This window comes from Syngnathus typhle, linkage group LG3 (assembly GCF_033458585.1).
Source record: "Syngnathus typhle isolate RoL2023-S1 ecotype Sweden linkage group LG3, RoL_Styp_1.0, whole genome shotgun sequence".
Taxonomy (NCBI): domain Eukaryota; kingdom Metazoa; phylum Chordata; class Actinopteri; order Syngnathiformes; family Syngnathidae; genus Syngnathus; species Syngnathus typhle.
The window spans coordinates 19,908,412-19,930,944 of NC_083740.1; the positions used below are offsets into that span (position 1 = coordinate 19,908,412).

The 22,533-nt window shown below is 42.7% G+C and overlaps 1 protein-coding gene across 2 annotated transcripts in view; it reads right to left on the reverse strand.

The window, feature by feature from the left end:
* Positions 1–9,165: 9,165 nt before the first annotated feature.
* Positions 9,166–22,533, reverse strand: part of LOC133151487 (VPS10 domain-containing receptor SorCS1) — a 214,455-nt gene continuing 201,087 nt past the window's right edge. The window contains exons 23-27 of one of the 2 annotated variants that reach the window (XR_009713916.1): positions 20,316–20,450; positions 12,910–13,009; positions 12,129–12,234; positions 11,462–11,615; positions 9,166–9,651 (exon numbers count right to left, since the gene is read on the reverse strand). Coding sequence is in view for 1 of the 2 variants with exons in the window: in XM_061274566.1 (XP_061130550.1) it covers positions 9,590–9,651; positions 11,462–11,619; positions 12,129–12,234; positions 12,910–13,009; positions 20,316–20,450 (561 nt within the window). In the remaining variant the exon portion in view is untranslated. Of the gene's footprint in view, positions 9,652–11,461; positions 11,620–12,128; positions 12,235–12,909; positions 13,010–20,315; positions 20,451–22,533 lie in introns of both variants that reach the window. The other variant, XM_061274566.1, reaches the window with a different exon arrangement.

Here is a 22,533-nt window from a genome sequence, read left to right on the forward strand (position 1 = left end):
GAGGAAATCGCACACTGCGGGGAACAACACATTGCTATGACGATCCCATTAAACTACATAAAAACATAAAGTTTAAAACAAATCGGCCGCCTGCGGCATGTAAGGCTAGATGGCAGTGCTTGTCACCGCCTGAAAGCACTCCGCAGCAAGGTGCATCTTTGACTGACTGACTGACACAGGGGTGGGTCAAACATAACAGAGCTACATCTCCCCCTATTGAGGTAAAATAAAACTGATTGTCAAATCTCTGCATGAGATGCCAAAACCTGTGGATGAATTCAGTGAAACATGTAAGACCAAATATATGAATGCCTAATAGAATCCTAGAAGAATATCAACAACACTACTGACAATAAAATCAGCTTCAAAATGAAATGGCCGTTTTCCACCTTATCCATCCAACCAATCAGCAATTATCTTATGCTCACAAAAGTTGAGGTTGTGATGGTGTCTCGTCCAGCTATCCTTGGACGGTATAAGCTGGGTACACCCAGAACTGGTTGCTAGCCAATTGCAGATATATCTCACATTTAAAAATCAATAAAAGGTTCAAGATTCGAGAAGTTTATTGTCCATGTTTGGGCATGCCAAACAAGGAATTTGACTCCGGTAGATCTCAGGCTATGTTCAACATTTAGGTGACTAACAACATTCAGGACATGTGCGAAAATTGACAATTATTCTCAGACATTCCCTGATCTTAAACTCCCAGGAGGGCAAGGAAAAACTCAAAACTCCTACTAGGGGAAATAAAAAACTTTGAGAAGACACCACAGATGGGAAGATCCCTCTTCCAAGATGACCAGGCTGCAATGGATGCAGAAAGGACACATAGTACACGTAGTATAGACAATTCAAAGATAAAGCGTCGAGAGCAGGATGTTATTGCACAGCAATGACTCTGAGACTGTATGAGTGGTGTGAGTTTATCAGAGCGACAGCCTGGGGGAAGAAGCTGTGTCTGCTGGTTTTGGCGTACAGCGCTCTGTAGTCTGCCATTCGCCTGTTGTCAGCTGGGATACTCAAGCACCCCCAGCGATCCTGGACAGGGTAAGTGGTGCTGGACAGGATAAGCAGACAGGATAAGCCGTCCGACGCCGTCTGTGGTGAGTCTCCGGGCCAGGCAGCAAGCAGTACACACACAGTACGCGGCAAGCCTGCTTGCTTTGCGGCGTGCCGGCCCGCCAGTAAACTTTAGCTGCTGATTGACGGCGGGGGTCTGCGACACAAAGCCCCATGTCTGGCTGGTAATAAGTCAAAATCCTTCTGCTAATCTTGTTTTTTACATTCTCAGATTTTTTTTTGTCACTTACACACACATTCACACTGTGACTCACACACATTCATACCATCATACGTGGGAATCAACCTCACGGTGTTGGCACACAAGACAAGCATGTGTACCCCTACACCATCAGCCACTCCCTCACTCTCAGATTGAATTGGACTGTGCATTTCAGACACCTGATGAAAACATAAAAAAAGCAATTTTTTCTATAGGCTAGAATTCATCCCATCACTTGACTGACACACAGGTAAGCCTGTCGGGAGGCAATCACAGTGAACCGCACATGTACAATAGACAGTGACCACACCCCTTCACCGCAGCATGTTTGGCTTCGCATACACAAACCCGGCGCCAAAGCTAACAAGCTAATCAATGCATTACGCATCAACGCATGCACTCGCTTTTTTTTTTAACTAAAGAAAGTTTATGACCATCAAAAATGAGTGGGGTTGCTAGACCAAGTAAGAAGCTAAACCGTATCAATTTCATACGGAATGGGAGTTGGACTTTTTTTACCTCATTGACTGGGTTGACATTCCCTTTAGCACAACTCCATCTAGTAGATGCATGACGCAACCCTAGTCAACCCGAGTTTAATGCAATAGCTTCCATTCTATGCGCCTTTTAACCCGGTGCGCCCTATATATGAAACCATTTCTAAAACAAAAAAATCAAGGTCCGCCTTATAATCCAGTATGCCCTATAGTGCAGAAAATACTGTACTTTAATTCTGAACTGCTTATAAACACTTTTGCTCCTTTATTCCAGCTTGTTCCGGTGAAATACTGGGAAAACAAATGACATCTTGTCATGGACTGACACGATTACTCATGAACCTAAAACTGCTTAATTCTTTACATTTTATTTGATTATATTATTTCTTTATGCCTATATGAGATACAATATAATATAATGCTATTTTCCTTCTGGAAAACACATTGTAAATATTTCTGTTTTGGGGGGAAGCCTGGAACAAATTCATGGCATTTGCATTCATTGAAATTGAGAAAGATGATACAAGTAATTTGTTTTACAAGCATAGTCAAGGAAAAAATAAAACCCATATCTTAAGACACCTCTGTGGCACTGAAAACTGGAATGTAGAAAAATTGAGTAATGGAACTTGTAGGTTCCAGAAGACAAGCATAAATCAGATGAGATCCTCATCTTTCAGAGTTAACACAGACAAAATCAGTTGCCCCTCGCATGTGAGTTTTAACAAAATTTGCTTCAGAAAGTCTGTGTATGGTTTGCCTCATCACTCCAACACATAAAACACGTCTTATCAAAGTGTTTCAGTTGAGAGACTAAATTGTGTGCATGCTTCTATTTCATGACAGTGATGGAAGTCTCAGAGGAATTATCCTTTCATCAGCTTGTGAGTGTAGCAGAGTGTATTTGCATGTGTGTCTATCTCTCATCATCTCCCCATTTTACACCTTGCACCTACAGTTAGCTGGGATGAGCTCCAGCTCACCCGTGACGCTAAAAAGGACAAGGGACTGAAAATGGAACGAGTGACTAAATTCTACTTGTAGGCTGCTGGTTATTGTCAGTATCTGTTACTACCAAATTACTTTGCAGTCAGCAGCAGTTCTGGGCTGCTTTGATGCATTCCATAAACAAAATCTGCAGAAAATACCCTCTATGAACTATGGAATTAAATGATCAGCAGAATGCAAATGCACGGCTGAGAGTGTGCGTATGGTGCATTTCCATATCAAACAGAGATCAATTTTACAGCTTGGCTGGAAGTGAAATGTGGAAATACGAGTGTGTGTGCATCGGAGTGAAAATACGCAATAAATTGAATTGATACATCCTTTTTTTTTTTTCTGTGTCTCTATTAACTATAGATATAGAGCAACATTTGTGTCACCACAAAAAAAGGAACTGTGAAATAATGAGCAAAACATACTACAAAGGCTGGTAAATATCATACAATTAGAAGAGTAGTGTTTACTGTCTTCATTAGAATGTGAGTATATATATATGTATCGTATTTTCCGGACTATAAATCGCTCTGGAGTACCAGTCGCACCAGCCATAAAATAAAGTTAAAGTCCCAATGATCGTCACACACACATCTGGGTGTGGTGAGATTTGTCCTCTGCATTTACCGTTTTTTTCCATGTATAGTGCGCCCCCATGTATAGTACGCACCCCTAACAATGGCATGCTGATGCTGGAAAAAAGCTTGTACCCATGTATAATACGCACCCAATTTTTATGATTTTTTTTTAATTTTTTTTTTTTTTTTTTAAGTCCCAAAGATCGTCACACACGCAGGGAGGCAATGGGTCCCATTTTTAAAGTCTTTGGTATGGTCTTAACTAGGCTGGATGTCATTTTTTTTGTTGGCGTTGATTTCTCCGACTGCCCCTAAACGCACCACCGCGCTCCGTGCGCACACGGCGGCTCTGTATGGGAGAGACGTTGAAGAGGAATAAAAACACCCTTGGAAACCAAAACTTGCCCCTCGTCGTGACTCGGAGCCGCAACAAATGTTTCGGATTTGTGTAGGGTACATTGTGAGACAGCAAACGAGCAGGTGATCGAGCAAGCCTTGTCTGATACGAGAGCATTGCGGTCGTATGGAGCGTGTTTGAAATGAACAGCAGAGACGAAAGGAACAAGGCAAAGTGTTGTGAAATAAAATATTACCTGTAATACGCATTTTGTTATTTGCTGATTGAAACTGCTAATTAAACTGTGAATTGAAACTAATAGGTGGAGAACTGAACTCTCGCTCTTTATATAGCTGACGTGTCTTGCGCAACCGTTCTGCGCATCTGTAATGGCGGCCTCCGTATGACGTCCGGTCCGCGATGGAGATTAAAAAACAAACAATATTTGACAATAACACACCATCGAGGATTGCACCATCGCATCAAACGATGTGTCGTCAATTATGAATTTTACTAAGTGTGTTGGGCAGGATGGCTGAATGCGATGCGCGATTGACAACAAACAAGAAGAAAGGTGAGTTTTATTTCGGGGGAGATTTGTCATGTCTCGTCCCCAGTTTTGCTATGTGTCTTGGTTGCCATAGTTTCTGTTCGTGTCACCCCGCTCTTCCTGTGTCACCTCAATCGATGTAACGTGTTTTGTATTTAAGTCCTGTCTGCCCCTCGCTCACCGTTGGATCATTGCATGTGTTACTGTCATTCTGTTCCTGTCTTTGGTAGTCACCCTGTCTTTTTGTTCCACGACTTTGTCGGTCAGTCCTGCTGTTGGTTTTGTTGTACCATGACTTTATTTAAAAAAAAAAAAAAAAAAAAAAAAATTAAAAAAAAAAAAATTTAAATTTTTTTTTCTTTGTACCCATATATAATACGCACCCCAGATTTTAGGACAATAAATTAGTAAAATAATGCGCACTATACACGGAAAAAAACGGTAAGTCATCCCCGTGTGATTTTAATCCATCCCCTGGGTGAGAGGGGAACAGTGAGCAGCAGCGGTGCCGCGGTCGGGAATCATTTAGTGATCTAATCCCCCAATTCCAACCCGACGATCGGACAGACATTGAGGAGTATACTGACTCTGTTTCCTTCTACATCAGGAAGTGCATTGATGATGTGACTCACTCAAAATCCATCGTCACTCGGGCTATCCGGAAGCCATGGCTGACGGGGGCTGTCTTCAGGCTGCTGAGGGCCAGGGACAAAGCCTTTAGAGCGGGGGATGAGGCTGGCTTGAGGACTGCGAGGGCCGACCTGTCCCGGGGCATCAAAGAAGCGAAGAGGGCGTTCTCTTGCAAAATTACCGCCCACTTCAAGGACAGCATGGACACACGGAGCCTTTGGCAGGGCATTCAGACCATCACGGACTACAAGCCCGCGCCGCAGAGCTGTGAAGGAGACGTCCGTCTGCTCAATGACCTTAACCGCTTCTTTGCTCGCTTCGACGCTCAGAACAGCACTTGCCTGCTGAAGGCCACTCCCCCTTCACACGAGCTGCCCCTGTGCCTCTCCGCCGACAGCGTGAAGAGGGGGCTTGCCGCTATCAACATCCGTAAGGCGGCAGGGCCTGACAACATCCCGGGTCGAGCGCTGAAGGACTGCGCTGGTGAGCTGACGGATGTCTTCACGGACATCTTTAACACTTCCCTGCAGCAGGCCATCGTCCCGTCGTGTTTCGAAGCTGCCACCATCTTACCTGTGCCAAAGAAACCTGCTCCGTCCTGCTTCAATGACTACCGCCCCGTGGCACTTACGCCCATCATCATGAAGTGCTTTGAGCGGCTTGTCATGGAGCACATCCGTTCCGTTCTCCCCCCCACCATTGACCCCTTCCAGTTTGCGTACCGAGCCAAACGGTCCTCTGAGGATGCCATCTGCTTCGCCCTCCACTCGGCCCTCACCCACCTGGAGAGAAGGGACTCGTATGTGAGATTGCTGTTTGTGGACTTCAGTTCTGCCTTCAACACCATTGTGCCACAACGTCTCATCAGCAAACTTGACAAGCTGGGCCTCAGTACCTACCTCTGCAACTGGCTACTGGACTTCCTCTGTCAGAGGCCACAGGTGGTACGTGTTGGCGACAAAATCTCCGCCAGCATCATGCTGAGCACAGGGGCCCCCCAAGGCTGCATGCTCAGTCCGCTACTCTTCACCCTCCTGACGCATGACTGCACTGCAACCCACAGCATAGTGAAGTTTGCTGACGACACGACTCTGGTGGGTCTCATCACCAAGGGAGACGAGACTCAATACAGGCTGGAGGTTGACCTTCTGACCACGTGATGCAGGGACAACAACCTCCTGCTGAACGTCGACAAGACCAAGGAGATTGTTGTTGACTTCCGGAAGGGTCACACCCAACACCTGCCGCTGACCATCGACGGTGCTGTGGTGGAGAGAGTGAGCAGCGCCAGGTTCCTGGGGGTGCACAGTGAGGATCTCTCCTGGTCCACCAACACCGCATCACTGGCGAAGAAGGCCCAGCGCCGCCTGTACTTCTTGCGGAAACTCAGGCGAGCGAGCGCTCCTCCGGCCGTCATGACTACATTTTACCGTGGCACCATTGAGAGCGTCTTCTCCAGCTGTATTGCTGTTTGGGGTGGCGGCTGCACTGACTACAACTTGAAGGTCCTGCAGCGCATAGTGAACACGGCTGGTAAGATTATTGGTGCTTCACTCCCCTCCTTGAAAGACATTTACATCTCCCATCTCACCTGCAAGGCGACCACGATTGTGAGTGATGTGAGTCACCCCGCTCACTCTTTGTTTGATCTTCTGCCCTCTGGGAAGAGGTATAGGTGCCTGCGCTTCCGCACCACCAGACTCAACAACAGCTTCATACTCCAGGCTGTTAGGATCCTGAACTCGCTTCCCCTTTCTGCGTAGCGTCCTGTACGTTTGCGCTATGCTTACTGTCTGCTGTATGCACACTGGCTCCGTTTTGCTCCTCTTATTTATTGTGTTATCTGTTTATTTATTATTTATTCATCACTCTTATTATTTATTGTTTGTGCCTTCTTGTTTTTATATTGTGTTGTTTACTTGTATGTCTATCGGGTAATATGTCTCGTCACCGTGGGATAAAGAAAACGTAATTTCGGTTTCTTTGTGTGTCTTGACATGTGAAGAGATTGACAGATTGAAAGCTGACTTTGACTTTGACTTAACGCTGAGTGCCAAGCAGGGTGGCGAGGGGTCCCATTTTTATTGTCTTTGGTATGACCCGGCCGGGGCTTGAACCCACAACCTTCCAGTCTCACAGCGGACACTCTACCACTAGTCCACTGAGCTGGTGCACAATACGTAAAGAAAAAATAAAACATATGTCACACCTCAGTATGAATCGCATTTTGGGAGGAAATTTACTTGATAAAACCTAACACTAAAAACAGATATGTCATCTTGAAAGGCAATTTAAAATAAAAAAAGAATAGGCAATAACAGGCTGAAGGTAGGGCATACTAACGTTACATAAAAACATAAACAAGGAACTGAGAATGTACCTGACATAACATATTAAGAGTTATTCAAATAACTATAGCATACATAACATTCTAACAAGTTTATTGAACCATCCACGTCACTCCAAATCATTAAATCCAATGAAATCTTCATCCTCTGTGTCACTTATGAACAACTCCGCTAACCCCGGAAATAGAAGATGCAGCGGTTCCCCTTCTACGTGGCTTACGTCAGACTCATCGTCAGTTGCAGTTCCAATTATTCCACAGGCCTAGAGTGCCTTCATGCGGTTTAGTGTGAAAATAACATGTGAAATTATAATGTGTTAACAATTTCACACATAAGTGACACTTGAGTATAAGTCGCCCATAAAGACATCGTCTTTAGACGTCAACGTGCCGAAAATGTCACTTGACAAAAAAACGTGACATCACTACTTCACTCGACTGAATGTAGATTACGTCATCCCATGATGTCTCACTATTTATTCCATGTTCTAAAATGAAGGGTTCAGTCAGTTAGTAAAAAGGTGTTTTACCTTTTTTAACTTTGCTGTTTGTCAAAAACAAATTGTTTTGTTGAAGTTGCACCACAGCTGAAATAGTTGTGTTCATTAAGATCCAGTAAAACCACTTCTTCTGCAGCGTGTACAACCAACGTTAATACTATTATACTGCACTTCCAGCTTGAAAAGGCAAACATCTCTACTTCTTAGACGTCAACATACTGAAAACGCGACTTGGTCCCAAAATAAAAAACAAAAAATAACGGGACTTGGAGCATGAGTGACGGCACGACCACCAGCCGACGAGGAGTAGATGGCTTTTCTTATAGTACTTTACTGTTTAAGATCAAATCTTTTCCCTTTATTTCGTGTTCCAAAGTTGTTTGTTGTGTGCATATTAGGTGGTACTTAGCTGTGTTCTACCTTTTGTATTTTATTTTGTAGAACTTAGAATAAAAATCTTAAAACACCTAAAATAATGTTTGCTTCTTACTTCACTCTGGAGGATGGTGCTTGACACTAATTATCATTATGAGGGCCGAAGAGTAAACCTTCCTCATTATCCAGTTACAAGGCCAGGACATTGCAAAAGATTATGTGACTGACGGGAATAGAATGTACTTTGAAAGTAAGTCATTTCAAAACTCTGCGGCCGTCCTTTGGATCTGCTCCGATGACATACGGCCTGTGGCCCCACCCTGCTCCAGAGATGAATGCCAACTATCACCCAACTCACATGCTTTCCGGCCTTCGGATGTCGGACGAAATTCGGTTGTCGAACCTCGCGAGACGAGCCAAGAAGACCCGCATGTAAACTGACTCCGTTCGTTATTACATTCTCGTTACTCTGAGGATTGCATCAACTGCATCGGACAAAAATGCGCAAATGAAAACTTGGAACGGATTAAATTTTCTTGCATTTGTAATGGGAAAACATGATTCTGAATTCGAACAATTCACTTCTCGAACAACCTTCTGGAACGCATTGTGGTCAAAAACCGAGGCTCCACTGTATTCAGTTCCTTGATTTCTCTAAGGGTGGCACAGTGGAGCACTGGTTAGCATGTCGTCTCACAGTTCAGAGGTGCCGGGTTCTTTTACAGAAGGCCTACTTTTCTTCCATGTCTTCTGCACCCAGCCGTGCTCTCTGTTGTTACTATGATTTTTGTATACAAAGACTTTTATTTTTCAACTTCTGTGTTGTGTCTGCTTCTGGGTCTAAATCCTGCTCCACACGTGACAGGGTCCTCATTTTGAAATATTTCATAATATAGTTCCAATCAGTTAGAGCAGTATGATCATAACAAAAAGGTTTAAAACTATTGAGCTTAAAGTAAAAAAAATATAAAGAGAAGATATGTTTTGTGTTTTTTTTTAACAATGCAGCAGCGTCAATAAAGCACTGTAGTCTACTAATTTAAATTTTCATTTTTATGTTACACTTGTTATTGAAATACATACTGTATACTATTAACAGTTTGACATTCGGGATTTACAAATTAAATAATTAACATCAAGAACAAATATATATTAATATGAATAAATAATTACTGGCGCTATTTGCTCCACACACACCATATAAGTCTCCTCAGGTAGGCAAAACTAATACATTGCTTCTTATGACATGTGTCACCTTTCTTGATCATGCCATCATTGAAATGTTGGTATGGCTAGTAAAAATTACGATGTAATAAAAATAAAATTTATTGGCTATATGTTTAAAGAAAAGTTTCCTCTGGTTTGTAATAGAGTACACTATATGTCAGCACAGTCCAACATGCACAGGTAAAAAGCTAAAAAACACATTATTGTCCAACATTATTGAAAACAAATGTATGATGCAGCAGTAGTGGTGTTCCAGTCCATAAATTAGACGATGTACGAGGGTAATTCAGTGGAGAATTTCGCATGAACATGTGGTTTCTTACATCCTAGGGAAAACAAAGCAACAATGTCATTTTATCAAATGCAAAACTTTGCACACGCGATTAGGATTTTGGGGTGATATATTTTAGGGCACATGTGTCAAATTCAATTGATCAGCTCATCAGCAAGCTCTCCAGGAACTTGATCAAGTCTGTTGAAGAAGCGAAACATCTAAAACATGCAAGACAGGTCCTCGAGGACCAGATCAGGTGAAAGCTAGCACACAATAATATAACATCTTGGCAGCAGTGAGATTAATGAATACCTTTCATCAAAAAGACATTCTTTCAGGTTAACCACAGGTCTTTAGTTTAAAATGTTTAACACAATCTCCCAAAAGATGAATGAGTACATTGTACATCATATATAAGAACAACATTTGATTCATATATTTTTTTTATTAATTGTCATTTTGGGGAATTTCTAGATAAGAGAAATGGAGTGCCTGTTGTAATAGGGAAGCAACGGAGGCCAGGCCAAGCAAGGCCAAGTTCTACAGTATTTTGTTAATTCACAGAGATCTAGTTGTTGTTGTTGTTGTTTTTTAGGCATAGTAAATGAACTTAGACACCAAGATAGGTTTATTATCACACCCACCCTGACACTACGACAAGGGTTAATATAGTGTATGCATTGGTCAACTGTGAAAGAATGTGCTTTTTTAAAATTTTATTAAGGGCTGTATAAATAAATTTGACTTAACTTTGTTGATAGCAATGGTAACAGTAAATACATGCAATGTCTGATCATATTTATAAAGCGCAAAATAATCCATTGCTGAAAGAACTGTAGTTTTTGCCAAAACTTCTTATTGCCATAATATTTAATATTATTATTTTAGTTATTGACTTAAATATTGACAAAAAATGATTGGTGAGATGGCGATGGTAGAGAGAATATTAGCTCAATTTGATATATCTGAACTAAGGCGCTATATTCATAAATAGCACAGATGCGCTTGAGTGTAAAAACTGGCACATATTGATTTCGTGCAAGCCTCATGTAGTGTGTTTAGGAATCTGGCAGAAGGGTGGCATGCTTTGGGTTGCGATGTACCAAGGGTGTTTAATTTGACACGTTCCCATTGCAACTGAGAATTTGAAGGCTGAATGTAGACTAAACTTCACTCCTGCTGGTAGCAGATCTGAATATTGCTACAGGTAATGGATAGAAATTTGGATTCTGAAATGTTGGATTCTAAGAGGATACTGGATGTGTGGTGGATGTCATGGGATTTCATTCCTAAATATGACAACAACTTCGGAATCATCGTAGAAATAAATTAATTGAAAGCATTATTATTATAGTTACAGCAGTGATCTATGATTGGTTTAGCCAACTTTAAATCACCTGCTTGACAAGGTTTACTCACAGTTCCTTACAAACATACTTTGCATGCTTCTGCCTTTCGCAAATCAGTTTTTCTGCCATGTCAAGGATGGTGCGTCTTGTGCACTGATTTTATAGGTAATAAGAGGAGACATTTCAATTGGCTGCAAATCAAGTCAGCTATATTTACTCCCACAACGGTGCCAACTTCTTGCTTGCAAACGCATTAAGTTGTGACAATACCAACACTTGGTGGCGCTGCATATAATTAGACCTGTGCTGAGCACGAATATAAAGCTCTTAGGATTCACAGATGCATTGCTCATCATACTCATTTTGGTTTTACGTTTCCATGCACTGCTGGACTGGATCACTTAAGTTCTAATAAATAAATAAATACAAAAGTGAATTTCATGAGAGAATCTGTACACAATCACAGAGGTATGACAAATCCTTACAAAACTGAAACTCCATAAACATGTTTACCGATGAGCCGTGATTTAAACGCTGTGTCCAAAGTCTCCAAAGATTGAATCACGTCCTGCTGGGAGCTTGGCGTGGCTTTTGTTGGATTAGCTGGACTTATCATTTCTTGTTCCTTTTCGTTCTGCATCTGCGCATAGATGTTGAGGCCTGGGATCTTCCTTGAAAAAATATTTACATTGAGGCAAATGGATAAAGGGTGGAGGGCAACTGAAATAATAAAAGTGGGGCCACATCTCACATTTGCTGTGTGTTTTTGGGACTATGTCAGCAATTATCCGTAAAGGTGATAAGGTTTTCCTTTTGATTGTCTGACTTGTCATGATACCTACTGCCCTATTACTGTGCAACAACACATCTGTGAGAAGACGTTTAACATTTGAGAAAGGTTATCTGTCTACATTTAAAGGGCTTATTATCGATAAGCTATGACGACTGACTGACATTTATTTTGAAAAGAAAGACCAAATCAGACTTCCACAAAAGTTCAAAATGTGTGCGGTGAAGATTATTCATCTCCATCGAATTGTGCTTAAATTATCAACACAAAATGCAACCTCACAAGATGCTGTTTACATAGCTGTCAAATTCCACATCAACAAGCTGCAACACCTTTCTTCTCCTTCCCATGTGAACTCCTTATACTCAGGGCATTTCATGAATATTTTACCTCTTGAATTTATAGATGACAAATACAGCTAAACCCACAACCACAACTGATAGCAACATCAACATGGCAGGGGTACTGTGGTTCTCGCTGCTGTCCACAAGCGGTGCTGCGGAGGAAACATAACACGGAAGTAACCATCGTAAATGTCACGAAAAAAACAACTTCATTTCCATGCAACTAAATAATGTGTGACATTTCAATTCTGGAATAGCACTGATTCTAATACTTTAACTTGTCGAGTAGGGAGTTTATTTACTCTTACTAACTTCATCAGGCACAACAGTCACACTAAAGCCGAATAATACTAAATTTCTCCACATGATTGCTTCCCGTATAACCACAACCTGTCACAGGTCTCAGGTCACAACCAATCACGACTCACCAGTTTTTGGAAGCTGGGCTGTGGTTTGTTGTGACCTGAGACCTGGCAATTGTGATTTTTAGTCGACAGCAAGTAGCAAAATGGCCACCCCCTGAGATGGATAAAAATGTGTGTATTTTGTTGCTTGACTCATATTACACAAACACATTATTAATCAGAATGCTGTGACTAGGGAGGGCACATACAACATATTGTAACGAAAATTTTAGGGTTGACTTCTTTAATAAATAATGATGTTGGCATATATGTACTTATACATTATACAATCCATATCCACAAAATAATAGGTCAGACAGCTTCCCAAATGCTTTCTGTAAGTAGGCACCAAAAATGCTTAGTTCACACTTCATTGAAGGAAGGATCGGAAAAATAGTTTTACACTCATGGCTGTGTCATTACCTGCTGATAGGTGTGCTGCGTAGACTGTGACCTGGACTCCAGGCCGCAAGGTGAACTGAACCAGATTTTGATTCAAGGCACTTAGCATCATCTCGGAGAGCTGTTGGTACAAAGAATGAAATGTGGTTTGATTGCCTAACCCTAAAACAGTTTTGTATCATACATTCAATTTTTTTCACACGTTTTTTTCCACACCAGAACAATCTTTGTGTTCATGGAATTTTTATGTGGGACTGTCTGCATTGTGACTTTGTCAAAAAGATGGAATTACCTAAAGTACATGGTTTATTTCCTAAAAGGATTTTAAACAACAGTCTTTAAAATGATTTCCAATGGGGAAAATTGCGAACTCTTCCTTCCAAGATAGATAGATCTTTATTTGTCATTGTAACATCCATCCATCTATCTATTTTCTGAACCGCTTAGTCTCCACGGGGGTCGCGGGCGTCCTGGAGCCTATCCCAGCCGTCATCGGGCAGTAGGCGGGGGACACCCTGAACCGGTTGCCAGCCAATCGCAGGGCACACAGAGACAAACAACCATTTGTACTCACACTCACACCTAGGGACAATTTGTAGTCTTCAATCGGCCTACCAAGCATGTTTTTGGGATGTGGGAGGAAACTGGAGTGCCCGGAGAAAACCCACGCGGGCCCGGGGAGAACATGCAAACTCCACACAGGGAGGGCCGGAGGTGGAATCAAACCCGCACCCTCCTAACTGTGAGGCGGACGTGCTACCCAGTGCCCCACCGAGCCGCCCTTCATTGTAACATGTACAACGGAATTTAAAAAGTGCCAACCGATCCGCGCATGAGATAAAAAAATAAACACAATAAATATAATAAAAGATTTAAAAAATACAAGCTAAAACCCACAGAAGAAGAACATACACAGGCATAATCATTTACGTTTAGCTGCATTCAATGCAACTACTGCTGTAGGGTAAAAACAGCCTAATTGCTCTGTAGCGTCTGCCTGATGGCAACAGTTCGAAAAGGGAGTGGCCAGGGTGGGAAGTGTCCTTCAGAATGTTCTGTGTTTTTTTGAGACAGCGGGTTCTGTGTAGCTCTTCCAGTGTGGGGAGAGGGCAGCCAATGATCTTCTGTGCTGTGTTGATGACCCCTTGGAGTTTTTTCCTCTGAGCAGCAGTGCAGCTGGAGTACCAAACACATATGTATATGCAGTATGTTAAAGTGCTTTCTATGGAGCAGCGATAGAAGGACACCAGCAGTCTTTGTGTAATGCTGTGTCTCCTCAGCACCCTTAAGAAGTAAAGTCTCTGCTGGGCCTTTTTAAGCAGCTCAGAGGTGTTCACGCCCCAGGTGAAGTCCTCCTTGATGTGGACACCCAGGTAGCGGAAGGAGGACACCCTCTCCACACAGACCCCGTTGATGATAAGTGGTGGAATGTCCGTTTTATTTTTCCTCCTAAAATCAATGACCAGTTCTTGGGTTTTAGCCGTGTTTAGGAGCAGATTGTTCTCTCTGCACCACCCCGATAGCCGGACCACTTCGTCCCTGTAGGCAGACTCATCCCCCTTTGAGATGAGCCCCACCACGGTTGTGTCATCCGCAAATTTCACGATGGTGTTGCTGCGGGGGTGCATGCATGTGTGTAGAGCGTGTAAAGCAGTGGGCTCAGTACGCAGCCCTGTGGGGAGCCGGTACCAAGACTGAGAGGTGTGGATGTATGACGGCCCACTCTCACCCTCTGGCTGCGACCCGTCAGGAAGCTCTTAATCCACCTACAAGTATTGTGTGGAAATCCCAGGCCCTCCAGTATGTCTATCAGTCTGTGGGGGAGGATGGTGTTAAAAGCAGAGCTAAAGTCCACGAACAGCATCCGCACATAGCTCCCCGGCTGCTCCAGGTGGGACAGTGCAGCGTGGAGGGCTGTAGCTACTGCGTCCTCTGTGGATCTATTTGGCCTGTAGGCAAACTGGTGGGGGTCAAAACCTCTGAACAGGAGTGCTGTGATGTGACCCCGTACCAGCTTTTCAAAGGACTTCATGACCACCGGGGTGAGTGCGACTGGCCGGTAGTCATTAAGGCTGGTGATGTGACGTTTCTTGGGCAGGGGGACTATAGTGGAGGATTTTAAGCAGGATGGGACGGTGGACTCGGTAAGGGACTGGTTAAAATTTTTTGTGAAGACTCCAGCCAGCTGATCTGCGCAGTCCTTCAGAACACGCCCAGTGACGCCGTCAGGACCCGCAGCCTTCCTCGAGTTGATGGTCCGCAGCGTGCGCCTCACCTCGTGCTCCTTCACTGTGAAGGTGAAGCTGCTGCGTTCTGTGGGATGTGATGTGGCCGCTTCAGGTGGCTCGGACTCGAACCGGGCAAAGAAGGTATTGAGGACCTCTGCCAGTGAGGCGTCCCCTTCAGCAGCTCCAATGGTGGTTCTGTAGTTGGTGAGATGCTGAACTTCCTGCCACACCTGCTTGCTGTTGTTGCTGTCCAGGTGATCCTCAATCCTCTTTTTGTAGTCAAGCTGGGCCTCTCTGATGCCTCTCCTCAGGTTGGCTCTTGCTGTGCTGTAGAGCCCCGTCCTCAGACCTGAGGGACAGAGCGATGTCCCTCTCCTCCAGCAGCCGAAGGACCTCCCGGGTCATCCAGGGCTTCTGATTGGGGTATATCCGTATAGGCTTGTCCACTGTGACAGTGTCTGTGCAGTGCTTGATATAACACAGAACACTGTCTGTGAACACGTTCAAGTCCCGGTGTTCAAAGATGTCCCAGTTAGTCCTGTCGAAGCAGTCCTGCAACTGCTGAGAGGCGTCATCAGGCCAGGTTTTGACATCATCAACCAGGACCCCGCCATGTCTTGGTGTGTGGCTCTATTTGTTAATAAAAGTAGATGTTTTTAAAGGAATTTGTTGTTTCATTATTTTTCCAAAATGAATGGATAAAACACTCATTTTTTAACTTTTTTCAATTTCCTGCTAAAAAATAAATGCACTGGGCTAGTTAGTGAAAAATGAACCATTCTCGGTAAACCTTCCTTTAAAAATTAAGTGTGTCAAGTCACATGGTCCTCAAGAAATTGTTTCATTCCAATCCTCTTCAGGACATGGGAAAGCCAAAAGTGATTTCACAATTTTTGTGTACATACTGCACTGTACAGAATTATTAAGTGCGTATTTTGACCGTATGGTCATTTTTATTTATATTTTCCAACTCTATGCTGCTGTATAATCTTGAATGCTTACTTGATACAACCATATGAAGTGATGACGTGTATTTATATAATGAAAGATGGTAGGGCCTCAGCAGATCAAGATGCTATATATTCCAATCCTGCACCAGCGGACAAAGTTACATTCTCCACTGTCCTCATATACGTATGTCTGACTGGAAAGGGAGGGGCACATCTTGCGGCCTGGAGGGAGTGGGATGTGAAGTATCTCATTTGCAATTAAAGAGGCCGCACTAAAACGGCTTGCTCTGCACCTCAGACCAAGTATAAAAGAGGGACCTGTGACGCTATCAAAACAAGGAATTCAGACAAAAGCATCGCTTTTTCACTTTATATAGACTGCTGTAAAGATCACACAGGCCTACTTCCTATTATCTAACGCCTTTAAATCTGTGACGGAAATTCATTGAATCATTAGCGCTAAGGTTTACACGCTAGTCATTTAGCATCGTAGGGTCTGAAGTGGGTGAAACAGCAACGCGTACATATTTTGTTAAGTTAGACCAGGGGTCACCAACACGGTGCCTGCGGACACCAGGTGGCCCGTGAGGACCGCATGAGTCGCCCGCAGGACTGTTCTAAAATGAGCTCAAATAGCGGCACTTGTCAGTGAGTGCATCTAGTATTTATTTTACAGTCAAACCTCGGTTTTCAAACGTCCCGGTTCTCGAACAAATCGAGATTTTTTTGATTCCGTTGTCGAACAAAATTCGGAGTTCGAACCTTGTGAGATGAGCCAGGAGGACCCAAGAAAACCCGACCACGCGGCCCTATACGTTGTTATTGTATTTTCGTTACTTTGAGGATTGTATTAACCTGTAATCATGTCTCCAAAAAAAGCAAGTGGGAGCAGTAAAGCCATCCTAAAACACAAAGACGCCTTTAAAGCAATGCGACAGTGAGCGCCCGGCGCGCTGCGGTTGCGCGATCGAACCAAATTAAGCATTGTGCGCACTGAGGTCCACTTAAATTTTGGAAAGTACATCAGGACTTTAAAAATATTTTCTAAATTTTAGCAACGGCTTTGTCACAATAATGCGACCAGCGCTGTGCAGTTGCGCGGTCGGCGACGCACTATGGTTGCACGTTCGACGGTGCGCTGCAGTTGCACGATCGGACAAATATGCGCAAATGAAAAAAAAGCTTAAAAAAGGCGGGGGGTTTTGTCTTGAAACGGATTATTTTTTTTTCCATTATTTGCAATGGGAAAAATAGATTCGGAATTCGACCGATTCGCCTCTCGAATCGCCTTCTGGAACAAATTTTGGTAAAAAAACAAGGTTTGACTGTATTTTTCCTATTCTTGTTAAAATCACACTTACATGTGAACTGGAAATGACAATAACAACACATAGTGAAAGCCAAATTGAGCAAATTGGCTATTTCAGAAGTCTGTGTCAAACTGGTAGCCCTTTGCCTTAATCAGTACCAAGGAAGTAGCTCTTGGTTTAAGAAAGGTTGGTGACCCTTGAGTTAGACAAACTCGTACTTTTTCATGTTCATATGTGGGCAAATATTATTTTATATAAACATAACTGCTCAATCAGAACACAAATACAGCACACAGAACTGTGCAAACACACACACACGCACACGCGCGCACACACACGCACACACACAGGGTGGGTTACTCCACCACCCTCACAGGTACCAAATGGTCAGGTGACGCTTTCCTGCCTTTTCCGGACAGTATAAAACAAGCTGACCTGGAGAAGGGAACTGTTGTTTCATCTGCTGCCGTGCCTCGTGTACTGGCCGCCATTAAACAACCCAAGATCTTGCCAATAAAGAATCAACTCTTACTTCACATCTTTGTTTTCTTTGCTCAACAACAGACATCCCAAACAACATGCAACAGGTCCTTATATGTATCATCCATTTAGAATACAACTTGAAAACATATTTATGACACAATTGGGGTCCACGACCAAACCACATTCGATAGAAAGTCACGTTGGATCGAAGCGAGTAAAATCGAAATTAAGGTGCACAGTGATCTCTTGCAATTTCGCCCGTTCGCCTTTCGCGGCACCAGTGCATCGCGAGTTTTTAAGAATATTAAAAATTGCGGATATTTCGGTGCACCGCGCCTTGCAGCGTCACTTGGAGCTTTGCAGATTCCTATGCCCCTGTCTGCTTCGACGACACGCGCTCGCTGACCGCCTCGTCAGCTTGCCTCGTCATCCTGCTTTGCCGGCATTCCAGCCCTCCTTGTCTCTGTTTCTCTTTCCCCAAATAAAAAGCCTGTGTTGTGTTTGGTTGTCCTGCCTCGTTCGTGTCACTGTGGTTGTTGCTGCACAAAAAATGTATCGTCAACAGATCAAGAAGCTGACAGACTCCATGGATGGAAGTTGGTTAAAAACGGGTGGATTTTGCTGCTTAACTCGTATTCCACCAACAAAATGTTAATCATATCCCATGTTTAGACTATTGGGGACATATAGTTATAAAGAAACCTTTTTGGTTAGACACCCCAAGTAAAGAGCCTGTAAATTGAATTCATGTAGTGTTTCTAAAGACTATACATCTTTGAAAACGTGTGCTGAAAATGTGCAAAAACCAAGGAGTATGTCATCCTCAATTGAGGATATAATCAAAGTGTGACTTTAAACCCTGGCATGAGTCACTCTATTGAAGAAAAACCTAGACAATTTCATTTTCCTCTGTCGTTAACCTGCACAATCTGCGACTGGAATAGACCATAGAATAAAAATGCGGCATGTCTTTCCAGCGCAATAAACGACTGCGTCTCTCACAATGATGCATTACAACAAAATTACTGACCCTGTGTTGGGTTTTGAGATTCTGCGTACAATATAATAATACTTTTGTTATTTTCCGTGGAAGTGGAAGGCAAAAAAGCGAGCAAATGGTCTATAATTAAGAAGAGTGTGGATATTTTGAGAGGCCGTCGCCAATAATTAACATCCCATCCAATTGGCTTTCACTCCACAACAAAAAAATTTCACTTGAGAAGGAATTTTAACTGTTTGTGGTGGTGGTAGTAGTGGTGCATGCGTATGTGTGTGTGTGTGTGTGTGCGTGTGTGTGCGTGTGTGTGTGTGGAGGGGATGGTGGGTAATTAGAGACATATGCCGAGACAGACAAAAATTGAAAGTCTTTAACTAAACCTAACATTTTGGACCGATGTTCATCAGTCCCCCAATCAACTGATTTACTCTGCCCGTTCTGCCCCTGGCCTTCGTGCCAAATTTTGCATATTTCTCATATCTCACAAACAGTCAGATACAAACACAAAATTATTAAAAACAACTGAAAATAAGATCAATTTATTATGGTCACGTCACATCATGAATGTTCCCTCCATGCGCTGACCTAATGTTCTTGCGGATGTGCTTTGATGCTAACACTGTTTGGGACTGTGGGAGAAATTCAGAGTAACCAGAGAGAAGCACTCCAAACAAAACAATGAGCTGTATGCTTGAGCTATTTCTGCTGTGAGGCACCCTAAAGTAATAACATATTTGTTCTACTATACATTACTGTACTGATTAATTTCCATTATGTGTAAGCCACTTCTCTCATGTATCTCACGTAGTCATTAACGGTTCTTTGTAGATTAAATTGAGTTGCTTGGTCCCAGTGTCTAACAGTTAGTAAATGTATCTATGAATTTTAATAGATGGAGTCCCTTTATGATAAGAACATTGAATAAAGATTTATTGCTGGATAGAAAGGGGAAAATGACCTTTTCCACGTGATTGAGCACATGCAAGCGAACGAAATTGATTTCGTTTGCAATTTCATATATCACTCATTCATGGGAATTTTCCCACAGATAGCAGGAGATCAAAATTGATTACAATCAATTATTTGAATGTAGAACTCAAAGATTCTCTTATTCCCCCTTTAGCCAGAAATGATTCAGTGGTTTATCAATCAATCCGGACAATATCTATCTCCTTGTTTGGCTCCCACAAGATGTGCCAAAGTAGAGTTTCAAGATCATTCGCCCGGATAATTTTCAGATATATATCAGGTTTTATATCCATGAATATAATGAAGCGATTACTCAAGGATGGTCGCGCACTAGTGTATCAATCCTGACATCTACTGGAAAAAGACGGAAGTTATTTTTGCTTATTTTTCAGGACAGAATTGACCTACACAAATATTGTCAAGAACTAGAAAAAAAAAGGTCTGATCTGCAAACATGTTGACAGACAATGTACTCTACTAACAATCTTACATGATTTAAATGAGCAGATTTTTCCTTGTGTTCTTCTTCAATCAGCTGTCCGTCAAGCAGGAGGAAAAATTCTGCTGTTGTGGGCAAACCTGGGAGGACAGTTACCAGAAGATAATCCCCTTTCACACCTGTGGCCTGGCAGAGAACATATAGAAAATAAGTCAGGGTAATTCATAATGTGCAATTCCACTCTGTGTGTGTGTGTGTGTGTGTGTGTGTGTGTGTGTGTGTGCGTGTGTGTGTGTGTGTGTGTGTGTGTGCGTGTGTGTGTTATTTTAGTGTTGGTCTGTTGAGAGGAAACCGTACATGCATACTAATTAGATTTTCAACAAGAATGTATATTAATAATTTTCTATTGAATTTGAAAAAAGTATTACCGTAATTTTCGGACTATAAATCGCGTTTTTTTTTCCATAGTTTGGGTGGGGGGCGACTTATACTCAGGAGCAACTTATATACATATATATGCTTTTTTTTCACTTTTTTGGGCATTTTATGGCTGGTGCGATTTATACTCCGGTGCGATTTATAGTCCGAAAATTACGGTATTTGCAAAGGTTTCATTTAATCTAACCATTGTTAGCATCACACTGAGACTACAGAAAGATATATAAAACGGAGTTTCTAAATGTTGACGAACGGTGGGTTGATACAAACCTATCTGACCCACTGTAAAACAGTAATTGCTCCCGGAACCTAAAAGCGAGTTATGCCACAATAACTGAAATAAAATGTTTGCAATAATCGGTAATGATTCTTTCACACCTCTGTAGAGGAATTTCGGGGAACTTTTATTTGCAACGCTTGCATTTTGGATTTGCATATATTCAACTTCGCCATATTTTCTAGCATGAACTGTCCGTTTAAAGCAGGGGTGGGCAAACTACGGCCCGCGGGCCACATCCGGCCCACGGGACCGTTTAATCCGGCCCGGCAACCCTGAATAAATTGTATTAAACATTTTTTTGGGTCGTATTGCCAGCAATGACTGCGTTTCCCCAGTAGATGGGGAAGCGCTCGCCTGCGCATTTACTACCGGAAGCCGTGTCAGAAAACTCGGTGCACACTCACAAGTGCGTGTACGTACTCAGTAGGACGGACATGGCGCACTCGCGCTCTATTTGTATCAGTCCCGAATTTAGAGCGTGGGCTGTGACGAGAGCATTCTTGTAATTTGCGCGCTGAGCTTTCAGATGCAGTTTTGCGCTAAAGCCACCCACAAACCTTCCCCTGGAATCCTTCCATTAAAATGAGTCGCCCAAGGAAAAGCAAGGTGGACACAGTGCCGAGCGTTTAAAAGAGAGTGGCCAATTTGGCTCGACGTACGTGACGTGACGTTCAGCCACATGAACGTCAACATCAACCCGTCACAGATCGAGGTAAACGGACCAACACCTCGGATCTCTCCTAAGAATTGCCACAACAAATTTTACTCCAAACTATGACGCACTAGCAAAAAAGGGAGACCAACAACACTGTTCCCACTGAAAATGAAGGGGAGGCATTTTGAATATGATTTGTACGCATAGCAGGGATTGAAACTAGCGACCATTCTCATTCTCAAACAATGCAGGATGCTCAAGGACATTGATACACCACCTGTTTGCGACTAATCTTAACCTGTAAAGTTCTTAAGGCTTACTTTAAGGAAGTGTTTCCCGTTTCCTCACCTCTGTTACCAGGTGTTTGCGAGTTAAAACTCTGCTCTGATTTTCAGATACCCCTCACCGTGTTGCCGTTTTGATTACTTTATTTGGGTGTATGCTTTCACCGATTCTTCAAGATGATATATTTGGTCAGAATGTTTGCCGTTTGATGTGATCTCATAAGATAAACATCTTTCATTAATCTGACCTGCAGGCACTGAAGTGATGGAGACTGTTATTCATAATATGCCGTATTTTATGAGAATCACTGATAGCGTTTTTTTAGTGAATTATTTTTTTTTTTTTAATGCTGTTGATAAATGCATTTGTTTTCAAAAAAACTTGTTTGGAATATCCATGCTTTACTACCTACTAAAGGCCAAAATCTTTTATGCAATGACCTTTACAGGTCGCTTATATTACTACACACAAACGCATCTGCTCCTGGTTCGGCCCTCCGGCCCAAATTTAGAACCCATTTCGGCCCGCGAGTCAAAAAGTTTGCCCACCCCTGGTTTAAAGTCACCTCACAGCACCTTAATTGGATTTAAACCCGGACTTTGACTTGGCCA